The 12,549-nt window shown below is 41.0% G+C and overlaps 1 protein-coding gene across 2 annotated transcripts in view; it reads right to left on the reverse strand.

Moving 5' to 3' along the window:
- The window catches only part of TMEM62 (transmembrane protein 62), a 37,915-nt gene that overhangs the window by 12,265 nt on the left and 13,101 nt on the right, over positions 1 to 12,549 (reverse strand). For both annotated transcript variants that reach the window (XM_089521853.1, XM_089521852.1), the window contains exons 6-10: positions 8,619 to 8,743; positions 8,370 to 8,492; positions 7,029 to 7,184; positions 6,422 to 6,581; positions 4,977 to 5,090 (exon numbers count right to left, since the gene is read on the reverse strand). In XM_089521853.1, coding sequence (XP_089377979.1) covers positions 4,977 to 5,090; positions 6,422 to 6,581; positions 7,029 to 7,184; positions 8,370 to 8,492; positions 8,619 to 8,743 — 678 coding nt within the window. The remainder of the gene's footprint in view (positions 1 to 4,976; positions 5,091 to 6,421; positions 6,582 to 7,028; positions 7,185 to 8,369; positions 8,493 to 8,618; positions 8,744 to 12,549) is intronic.

Consider the following 12,549-nt stretch of genomic DNA (forward strand, 5'->3'; position numbering starts at 1 on the left):
TAGTTCATCTGCTCTCCTAGCTGACATGACGGTGTCTAAAAAGGTGGTCTTCCAGATAAGTAGTCTCAGATCAGAAACCACCATTGGCTCAAACAGTTGCCCGGACAACTGAGAAAGGACAAGTTCCAGGCTCCAGGCCAGGGTCGGTACTGACATGGGAGGATGGAGATTTCTATAACATTTAAGGAATATTTGGGTAAGAGAGTGTTGGAAGAATGAAGATCAACTGAACTAGAAGTGTGAAGATACAACTGCAAGATAACATTTCAGGGAAGATAGTGAAAGAGCATACTCTGACAAAAGAAGAAGGAATTAAAGCACTTGCCAAGCATCAGCTCTAGATGGTGACAGTTACTTCCCCAACAAAAATGAAGCAAATTTGTACCGCTTGTACTGTTATAACCTCTGTGTCAATGGTTTTTGGGGAGCTACAATGGCCTGTCTAACTGGCTCTGGGAGCACTGCTAGTGACAAATCCTTCAGTTTACCAGGCAAAAGGTTTCTGGGTCTGAAGGTCAAACCTGGTCCTCATGAATCAGTTGGAGAGGCAAGCAGGCCACACAGAGGAGCATTGTGAACCACGGTTGTCTTGACCACCATGTAGTGATGGGAATGGCATCTGCTCAATCAATGTACAACTTTGCAACCACTCTGGTGATCAGCGGAAAAGGAGTAAGCCATTCAACCGCTCCAGTGGTATAAGAAGGCATTGCCACAAGAACTGTGGAGAAGGGCTGGGGAGCAGAACTGAGAATATTGTCTGTTGAGATGGCTTACAAGATGTTGATCAACAGATGGCCCCATCGTTGAAACATGTTGAGAAGGAACATGCATTCATGACATGAATCCGACGATTGATTGAATTCATCTGCAATGACATTATCTTTTCCAGGAAGTTGGATCAGTTGTAGGAAGATCTTTTGAGCAATATACTAGTCCCAAATTCACATTGCTGGATTGAGTAGTGTCATGGTGCTCATATCTCCCTGTTTGTTTAAGTAAAACATCACCATCATGTTGTTTATAACAAACAGAATGGTATTGCTTCGAAGGAGGGATTTGAAGCTTCTGAACACTTTCTCTACCATTAGCAATTTGAGTACATTGATATGAAGGGAGGACTTGCTGGCAGACAATTTTCTTTTGATGGTTGAAGTGTGCACCCCAGCCTTCCAATAACACATCTGTGGTGACAGAAATGTGTGGTCACGGCAAAAAGAAGGGCATGCCCACACAGACATAGGTAGGGTTGAGGCACCAGTCCAGGGACCTGTGTGCATAATGAAGCATAGTAGTTTTTTTCTGGGGAGGGTCTTCCAGGGGATTCAAGACCGTCAGGAATATCATTGTAGATGTCAGAACTGAAGGTAGGCCATTGGGATGATTGAGATGGTCAATGCCATGTGGCCAAGAAGAACCTGTACTGATCTGGCAGATGTCCATCTGGTGCATCAACATCTGAAGACAGCTTTTACCAGAGTTCAAAATCTGTCTTCTGTAAGACAGGCTGTCACTGACTTCAATCTAGAACTGCACCAATAAATCTTGGCAGAGGGTAATGTAGAATTTCTTCCAACTGATAATTAATCCCAACAATGCAGCAACGTCAAGGTTTGATTGATGTGCTGAATCAGCTCCTGTCTGGAGTTGGCAAGTATGAGCCAGTCAACTATGTCGGAGAAAAATACTACCCCCTGTTGTCAAAGACTAGCAATAATAATGGCCATGCATTTTATAAAGATGTGAGGGGCTGTGGGTAGGCCAAAGGGAGCAACATTGAACTGGAATGTTCTTTTCCCCACAGCGAATGAAAGGAATCATGTGTGATTCCAATGTGGAAGTATGCATCTTTGAGATGGAGCATGGCAACCCACTTCCCTCTCTGCAACAATGGAAAGACGGAAGACAAAGTCACCATTTGAAAATGCTTGTAGGGAATGTAGCTGACTCGTATGAGATCTAATATGGGGTGAAGTCCCTGGTCTTTCTTCTTCACTATGAAGTACTGTATGTACCAGGAGAAAAAAGCCCTAGGTGGATAGCAGACATTGGTATGGTTTCAGTAGCCTCTTTGTCTAGTAAGGTGGTGACGTCTTCAAGGAAAGTGTCAGAAGGAAGGGTGGAATTCTGTGAACTTAATGGCAAGCCCGTTCCAGAAGATGTCAAGGACCCAAGAGGTGGTGGTTATCACAGACCAGGCAGAATGGAAATGAACCAGTTTGTTTCTGAAAGTTGCAGAGGGATTGGGGAGAGGAGGGACTGAGGAGTCAAAGGCACCTCTTGCCTTGATCCAGATGTTTTTTCTTTAAGGTCAAATAATATTTCAAGAAAGATGGTTGCTGTTTCTCCGAAGAAGCTGATGACTAGGAAGGGTATCTTGATCTCCTCACATAGGACGGGCTGAACAAATGTCTCTGGCTACAAGAAGGTCTCTGCCATTTGTAATCGGATTTAAAAGCACGATGTCATGGCCAGCAAAGATCAGCTCTCGGAGGAGGAGGATGAGCCTCCTCCAAAACAAGAGCTAATTGAGGCGACACCAGGTGGTAATCCTGCTCTGCCAGGTCCCAGCTGTACTCTCCCAGCCCCAGCGTAGGAGGCCCAACCAGGTTCTAGTGCTAGGGAGAGGCTTCCTGTGGTGCAACAGCCTAGTGGTGACTCTGGGGAGGAAGCTTGCCTGGAGGTGCCTAGTTACAAAGAGAGAAGGGCTGAGAGTGCTTGCAGGCGCAGATCCAAGAGGATCGCAGAGAGGCAATTAGCCAACCAGCCTCAGGTGGCACAGGGGAGAGCTTCCCTTACTTAAGCGGGAGAGAGGCCTCCACTGTTTGCCAGAGTTTATTGCATGATCCCTTGGTGTGATTGCTGCTGGCACTGGCTTCTTGTATCTTGATTCCTTGTTGTTTTGACCTCGGACCGGACCCTTGTTATCTTCTGGCTACTTTGACCTCGGACTGCTTTGACCACTCTGACTCCCAGTATCCTGACTTTGGCTTGGCTTTCGGATTGCTCTGTCTTCTGATATCCTGACCTCGGTTTGACTTCTCGGACTGCTCTCACGCTTACGCCTTGCAAGGTCTGTGTTCTACTTCCTCTTGCTGGGCTAAGCCATTCTTATCGTGTGTGTCTGTGAGTGCTGGCTGCAGTCCAGGACACACCCTGATGCATGGAGGGCATACCATATTTCCTTGCAATAGTTCTCATTTTCAGTGTGAATTCCAGTTTTTCATTTGTACTCTTATTGAAGAGGTTGGATTCATCAACGGGCATGTCCTTGATGGTCACCCTAGCTTGTATCAACAGACTTGAGAAACACAGCCAAGCATGTCTCCTAAGGGCCATGGGACCAGCCAGGATCTTTACAGCACGGTCAGCCACATGGCAGGCAAAGTTAATTTGCTGACCCGCCAAGGAATCTACCTCACCTTGTAGAGTGTTGGTAAACTCTTTTCTTCTTCTAGAAGCTTATCCAACAGTGGTAAAAGCCTTTCCCATACGTTCTGTTGGTTAGCCCCCATCCAGGCCATAGAGTTGGCAATGCAAAGACTCAAAGCAGAAGCAGAATAAAACTCAACAAGGTTGAGTTTCTGACCCTATATATTAAGCAGGTATTGCGGACAATTGATGAGGAGACTTCATTTGAGATGCGTCAACAACAACCGAATTCAGCTTGAGATTGTTCAAAGAGCAACCAACTCTGAGTCAATGACTCAACACAAATTGTTTATCTTCCTCGAGGTCGATGGGATTGTTGAGGGAGCAGTCCATGAATGTTGTAAAATCTTCAGAAGTGAGGATAAGATGGGAATGGATGCAGGTCAGAACTTTTGACTGGATGCACCTAAAAACCGGATCCAGTAGTTTATATTTGAATTTGAATTTTTAATTCTAAAAAATTCTCCTTTCTCCTCCCACAGAGCTTCACCCCACTCCCACCATCTCTTAAAGCGTTTTAAAAGAAAGCAGATAAATGCTACAGCCCATTCCTGCCAAAAGGTAGGTGTCACCCCTGCTTAGGGTGTCATTGGGTGTGGTCTGCACCCCCTGGTGACACCATGGAGTCAAAGTGAAAGCTGAACATTTTCCAAACCAGAAGGACACACAAAAAAAGCCATAGTAAGCTGAATCATAATCAGAATGAGAAAACTCTGAATGAGCTGAACATTTAGAGAGAAAAGTGCTCAATAAACAAACCATTAAAAACTGAAGAGAAAATACACCAACATGTTTCCTTGATGCTGCTGACACGAAAAGGAACTGAGGTAAATGAGTGTCAGCAGTGAGGGCATAGCTGAGGGTGGGTGGAATTACTGCCAAAAAATCTGCCTAGCTATTCTAGAAGGTTACAAATATGCTCAGTGCAGGCACAGGAATCCCCAGTTGTTTGAATTCACAGATGACTTAAAAACTTAACATTCATATTTCTTTATTATATAACAGAGAGTCAATGTGGTGTAGTGGTTTGAACTTTAGACTGTTACTCTGGAGATCAGAGTCTGAATCCCCACTCAGACTTGGAAACCCACTGGGTGAACATGGGCAAGCCACACTCTCTCAGCCTTAGACCAAGGCAAAAGAAAACCCTCTCTAAACAAACCTTGCTAAAAAAAACTGAGACAGAGTTGCCTTAGCTTTGCCATAAGTCAAAAACAGCTTAAAGGCACACAACAGCAACTGTATAATAATCAAATCTAAAACAAGTTATAACTCATAATTGGTACTATACACTATTATTTACTTTCAGATAATGTAACCTCCATTTATAGTTCTTGGACTGATTACTGATCGTTTTTATAAAGCTGAACAACGTAAAAGTGTTTTTTTTTTTAAAAAAAACAGAAGCAAATGCTTGTATATTCAGTCAACCTACAGTATGAACTCCCCAAAAACAACAACAAAAGCTTCATAAAAACGTAAAATGTTTTAAGAGGTTTCTGTATAAAGTATGCTGTTCCTCCATCTTTACTGGGAATACTCACCCATATATAGTGGTCAGTAAGAAGAATCCAAGAAGCAAAAAGGCCAAATTTGAGAGAGAGGTTTTCTTCCATAGCAAATGTATGAAGCTGAGTAGTGCTTCTATCACTGGCATCCTAAACATGGGAGTACAAAGAGTAAGTATCTCAGCTAAGTAATTATAATAATCCATTATCACAATGAAAGGCAGATTTAGCTATCCTGGGATCCCCATCAGCAAAGGCTTGGTCATCCAAGTTAGGATGAAGGGTAGGTTTACTCTCATTGCAAGTGTCCCCAAGTGCAAAAATACAAGTTAATGGTTGCCATATATGAAAAGTTACTGATTGTTTTATACTGCTGGAATGAAGCCAAGGATATATATGAAACGGGCCCAACACCAGCACTTGACATCCTTAGGGAAATGCTGAGAGCAAAGTATTTCAAGGGTTCCCGAAATTGACACCAGCTCAGCTTGTTGAATTATTTTAATGCCTTTACACTGAGTAGAACACTGAGTCTTAGGGTTGAAAGTGCCATCATCTTTTCTCACAATAGTTCTGGGCTCGGGCTCTGCTCTGATGTAGTGCCACTGTGAGGCTATGTGGGATCCAGAGGCATTCTGTTTGAAAATAATGCTTGCTTTTGTTTGTGAGCTACCTTGGGACCCTTTCTGGGAGAAAGGTGATGTAGAAAATATATAATATAATATAATGTAATATAATATAATATAATATAATGTTAGGTGGTGCTGGCAGAAGTTACTGCCACTCTCAATGATGGCTTCCATTGCTGCTCCTGGCAGTGTTACTACTAGCAAATTTCACTTTTAGCACTAGTTTCCACCACTCATGTGGGTCCCCACTGCTACACTACATAATTGTGCCTCTACCTTATAAGGTTGCTGGGAGTGGGGGGGGGAGCAATAAGGATGGCATAACTTGCCTGGGTCTCTTCAGAGTAGCCCTGATGCAAAGACATTTTTGGATGAGAGCTGAATCTGTTCTGGTGATCTCAGTCATTAGACTAGAGCAGTGGTTCCCAAACTTTGGTACTCCAGTTTTGGATTTCAGTTCCCAGAAGCTTGGACAATAGTAAAGAACTATGGGAGATGAAGTACAAAATATCTGGAGGGATAAAGTTTGGGAAACATTGGACTAGAGCCTGAAATAGTTACATTTTTTAGACTAAAGGTCCCAGAGTCGCCCAGCCAGTATGGTCACTAGCCATGTAGGCTGGGGGATTGATTAGTTATAGTCCAAATATATATATATAACTGTTTGGAATTCTGGATTAGACCTAAGCCTCCTCATATCTGCACAACACAATTCTTGAGCTCCATTATTTGTGCAAAGTCACTCACTGAATGATCATGGGATTAACCTACTTTTTCCAGCTCTTAAAGTACACTTTTCAATTAAGGTTATGAAACATATGATAAAAGGATAAACAGCAACAGACAGCTCACCTGAACTGTCACTTTTATCTGATGAAAGCCTAGACTGTAATTCTGAGGGGCCCATTTCAGTACGTAGAGAGGTCCAGATACCTGAATAGCATCTCCCAGATGAACACCATCAATACTGACCTTTACAAGGTTGATAGGAGAAGGAGAAAAGGCCAAAATTCTAGGTAAAAGAAATAAACTAGTACATCGTGAGTTTTATTAAAATGATACCACTATCAAAGTTATAATATTTTCCTTATATAAGACTGTGTAAATAAATGGCATTTGAAGCATAACATGGTGCTTATTTTCTGATAGTTCTGACCAGGGGGGCGAGCAAAGATGCCTTTGGAAAGAAAAGGTCAGACTTTGAATAAGACACAAAAATTTGCTTTACTGTAGAATTTTATGTTTCTTTCAACAATTAGTTTAAAATAAAAAGATTACATGTGTTGCTACAACACATGTAGCAACGATCTGGTTAAAGAATCAATATCACATTTCCTGTATTGTACATTCAATTTCAAAAGCATTTGTACAGAATATTATTATGTAAACAAGTAAACATTCAATCACATGCGCACAACAGAACATCTGAAAAAAAGCTTAAAGAATCCAAAGCACAGACCTGATGTGTGTAGAATGAAGGACTCTCTGTAGTGGTTCATGAGAAGAGCTACTATAAAGGAACGGCTTGGGATTGGTGATAAGAACTACAGGCCATTCTTCAAATGTCACATCAACAAAGCTGAAGAGATCGTGATCAAATGCAAGAATCCGGTACCTGATATTCCATAATTAAAATAATTAATTTTTTGTTAGAAATGTTCTAAATAAGAAAAATTGTACACTATTTTATGAAACACCTGCACTGTTCTAGTTCTCTAGAAAACTGATCAACTGAGGCTGTTTATTGAACAAGTGTAATCTGACATTAGTATAACATAAATCTAAAGCAACTGAACACTCTTGTTTATCTTAAGTTGTGACTGATGATGAGAAAATGTCTCATATTTTGTATATTAATGCAAAATAGAAAATATCTGTATAAAGTGTGTTTGTGTGTAAGGAAAAGTACACACAGACATGGACTATATTGTTATATATATTTTAAAAAACTAGATATGGAAGTTGATGGCGATGAATACTATAAATAGCATTTGGGGTCATGTAAGTATGATTACACTGACTACACACAGACTTATTCATCTTTTTTTTAAACAAAGAAGTCCCAATGATGTAAAGAAATTATAGAGGAATTGTCCCAGTCCTCTGAGCATTCTAATTGCTCCTTTCTGTACTTCTCCCATCAACCAGACCTATGTGTAATATTCCTAGTGTGATCACATTGTAGATTTGTTTTATACAGTGTGTTCTTGGTATCAGCTGAGGTTTAGTTTCAGGACCACACTCAGTTCTCCCCCATGGATATGTAAATACATAGTAAAATACTGTCCCTTATATAAAATGACAAAATCAGTGTTTGCTTTCTAGAATTTGTTTTTAAAAAAATAATTTCAAGCCATGGATGGTTGAATCTGCTACACATTTATATACAGCAAACTATTGTGACACCAAGATGTCTTTTGTGTGTCTACACTGAGGGAAGTTGGAAGTTTAGGGCAATAGTTATAACAGTTTAGAATTTTCTATCCAGCCTCGAGCGGTTGGCATATGGAAACAACCCATGTGCAGTGGATTGCTTCTTCAGTCTATCTGAGAATGAAAAGATCTCTTGGGACCTTGGAACAATATCCATCATTATAATATGTGATCTCTGATTTTGTAGACTTATACTCCAATTCCTTCTCATAAACATGCTTGTACAGTGTTCTTTGATGTAACCAGATGATTAATAAACTTTATAGTACAAAATTATGCTTACATTAATTTCACATTACTATGACAATGGTACTGTAGCTACTCAAACCCACAATTAATACTACTTTTCCACTGCTAATGTACTTACTTCCTATTATGCATCCAGTCTCCAAGTTCCAGTTCTAAAGTACCATGGTGGTGACGCGTATGCAGAACTGGCATCAGACCACCCAATGTATGGAAGTGTCCACACAAATAAGCTGTAGCAGAGCTAAGAAAATATCATAATTATTATTAGTGATTTTAAAGAAAAAAATATCAACTGGTAGCCAGCTAACAGTTAAAAACAACAGGTGAAAAGTTAAAAAATTCTCACCAGAGAGAAAAAAGACATTACCTCATTGCCATTCGTATTCCTGGAGAAGGAGAGATGATTGCTGAGGTGGGATAGTGACCAAACCAGATGGTGTGGTTGCTGTCATGACTTTCTGCAGCCAATGAAGACAGCTCTTGCATTTTATTCTGAAACAAAAGATTAACTCCAAGAGTTTTAGTAGCATGTTACCCACTAAGATTTAACAATATAGGATCACAATCTAAAAAGAGACAAAAGGTTTCTTCATAGGTCCTTGGTTGAACATCAATACCACTTACACTGGATTTATACCTTGAACTACATCCTCACACAAGCTGATAATAACTACAGTCATCCCTTGCCATTCATGGCTTTGACACTCATGATTTTGATCATTCACAAGGTCAAGGCCACTGCCATGTGCACTCCTCCACCTCTTCCTCCTCCCTCCCTCCCCGGCTTATTCCCTTCAGAGGAAAAAAGCCCAGGATGGAGGGAGCAGCCAGGAAGAGTGTGTGCCTCAGCCCTGCCCCTTTCCAGGACTAAGAGCTGCCTAGCTTCCAAAGCAGCTCTCTGCCCTGGAAAGGGGTGAAGGGTCGGTCCTTCAAGCCTTCTCCCCCTGTGAAGCTTCTGCCCTCGGCTTGGCTTTGGAGGTGAAGGCTGGAACCCTGTCAGCTGAAGGAGCTGGCACAGTGTCTGGAGCCTCCACCCTCAGTCCCAAGCCCTTGCACTGGCACTGCCTCTGGGGCTCCAACCTCTGCCTCCAAAGCTAAGCCCAGGGAAGCCTAGGAGGGGAGGAAGGGAGTAGGTAGGGAGGACTTGTCCCATTGTCCCCAATGGCAGTGAAGCTACATGCATTCGCCACCATTGGGGCCAATGGGACTTGGGTATTCACGAATTTAGGTATCCATGGGAGGGTCCAGAATGCCCGTGAATCCAGAGGGACGACTGTACCCGCCATTTTAAAACATAATTTTGAATGATATTGGATGTATCATTTTTGTTATACAATACTTTAGCTGAACATTGTATTCACATACTTTCTTCACAGCCATATACTGAAGTGCTATGTAAATATTAGCATATGAAGCCTGAGCAGTTCTCAACTGTTATTCTGTTTTTCATTATAACCCACTTTTAGCCCAAAATATAATAATAATAATAATAATAATTATTATTATTATTATTATTATTTGTATCCCACCTCTCCCTTTTGAGGATCGAGGCGGGGAACAGCAAAATCAAATACTATACAAAAGCAATAACAAAAACATTCCCTTATTCCCCCATCCCCCTACCCTCCCTCCTACAAATATAAAATTATAACAATAAAAACCATATAAATAAAAACATTATCAATTAAAACAGATTAAGGTGCAAGAGGCAATACAGATGGGGCTGATTAAGGAAGCAGATACTTCTATCTTGATCAGAGGTCAGTCTGGGAAGGCCCGCCGGAAGAGGACTGTTTTAATCGCCTTTTTGAAGGCGTCAAGAGACGTTATCCAGTAGGTCTCTTCCGGTAGGTCATTCCAAATTTTTGGAATTTCCAACGTATGAAAAAGGTAGGCTAAAAATGAAAACACTAAAACTGAATAATCAGGCATGCAGTCAGAAATAGGTCTCAGTTCTTTTCCTAGTCCCTACTATAGGAGACCTACTGAATCAAAGGATTTTACATAAGTGTTAACTCATCATAAAACAATTGAATTCTATGGGCCTATTTTAGTAAGAACTGCCAACAGGTTTCAGGCCACAGTGTGTAGTCCTGAAAACACTTCTAGTAAGAAATAAGACCAACTGAATAAAAAAAAGTGCTTCACATCTGATAGGCATACGCTGCACAATATAGGACATGTTAAGAGTTCATCACATGGGATTAAAAATACAAGGAACAGGGCAAGAAACACCATAGTAAGATTGAAGGCAAAGTGCTGAAATGCATTTGTATAGGATTTGGCTGGATTTGGGAATAATCACTGGCTGTGGTTCAGAGATGATCTTGCTGCTAATGGAACTGCTATTTGATTTTAATGCTTCTAGAGGTGTTTCTAGATGCTGTATTTTAAAGAAATAAAAAAAATTAAATTTAAAATACAGTTTTCTCCTGATTCGTGGTGTTGCCGTTCGGATCCCTCAGTCTTTTAGGGATGGCAAGCAGGGAGGGACATAATGGTTTGTGAGCCTGAGGCACACAGCTGCATGCCCTCATTGTAATCAATGGGACTCCAGTATTGGTGATTTTCCCAATTTATGGGGTGGGTGGGTATCGGGAATGGATCCCTCACAAATTGGAAGGGACGACTGTAATGCATACTTGTTTACATGGAATTGCTTTCTCCAGTAAGAATTCTAAAGTCTAAATTTAAAGAAACTCGGTTTGTGTATACCAGAGAGCACATGGAACCCTGCACTGGGGCTGACCTTTCAGATAAATTCAAAGGATACTTTATGCTATTTAGTTCTATCATGGAACAAAAGTATGATTATCATAAAGAAAATATGATCCCAATAAGATCATGTTTTTACATAGGTACATTCCTCTCTGGATCTTCTCTAGTAACTCAGTTCCTCCAGTATATTGTTCATATAAATAATGCGCACTTGCACCCATACATTATGTAAAATTGTAATATAGTCTATATATTGAAGGGATGTCATATTGAGGAGGGAGCAAGCTTGTTTTCTGCTGCTCCAGAGACTAGGACCCGGAGCAATGGATGCAAGCTGCAGGAAAAGAGATTCCACCTCAACATTAGAAGGAACTTCCTGACAGTAAGGGCTGTTTGACAGTGGAACACACTTCCTAGGAGTGTAGTGGAGTCACCCTCCTTGGAGGTCTTCAAATGGAGGCTGGGTGGCCATCTGTCAAGGATGCTTTGATCTGGATTTCCTGCATGGCAGGGGGTTGGACTGGATGGCCCTTGCCGTCTCTTCCAGTTCTATGATTCTATGATTCTAAGTGTAACAGATTGTTCAAGCCTACAGAAATACCATAATATGGAACAAAACTGTTTCTTCCACAATTCATTCCTAGAAAATGTCTATTAAGAAGAGAGAGATAGAATTGCTGCACAATGCCTTTTGACTAGTAACAGTAGTCAGCCATTCCCCATCCCATTATAGTGCTTTATAGTACCATGGCTCTAGCCTATGGAATCCAGGGATTTGTAGTTTCATGAGTAACCCGGAATTCTTTGCCAGAGAACTCTATGCTATAGTTCAGAGGAGTACAGTACAACATTCTCACAACCCCACCAAACTATAAATCCCAGGATTCTGCAGGAGAGTCATGGCTGTGGTGCCAAATTACTATAATTGTGTAGTGTGGATACATCTCTAAAAGTATCTTTTGTTAATTATTTGCAATAGCCAAGCAATGCCCAATTATTCAAACATAGAGTAGAAGACAGGCAGAATACGCATCCCACTTTCAGCTGATGGAATGTAGATCTGTATATGAAAACAACCATGATAAGCTTAGCAACATCAGGATGTAATGAAGCCAGTCCATAGACCTGAGCAAGTAAATATGTACTTTTCTGGAATAGGTGCCTTGTCCAATATCAGCCTGTCTAATATCAGCCTTGTCACTCCACTTTCGCTGGGGTTAGGGGCAAAGGACCCCCATGAATGTAGAAAAATGGCAAATAACAAAAACACTATGTTTTTACCTGAGAGAACACCTCTCTAGGAATCTCTAGATCCTCCAGTACAAATCTATGGTCAACATCTGCCAGACATTGACCACAGAATTGCACTGGAGAAGCTACAAATGCCTAATGGAGTGCTCTCTCTAGGTCCTTCAGTGAGACTTTTGGTTAAAGTTGACCACAGAGTTGCACTAGAGAACCTAGATATTCCTAGACATCACATATTAATAAAATCCATGAATAATCAAGGCGCAAAAGTCAAGCCACAAATGTGGAGGGACAAGTGTACATAAAACTGATTCAAATATTCAGAAATACTG

This window comes from Sceloporus occidentalis, unplaced genomic scaffold (assembly GCF_023333645.1).
Source record: "Sceloporus occidentalis isolate IW3139 unplaced genomic scaffold, rSceOcc1.0.p SCAF_4, whole genome shotgun sequence".
NCBI lineage: Eukaryota > Metazoa > Chordata > Lepidosauria > Squamata > Phrynosomatidae > Sceloporus > Sceloporus occidentalis.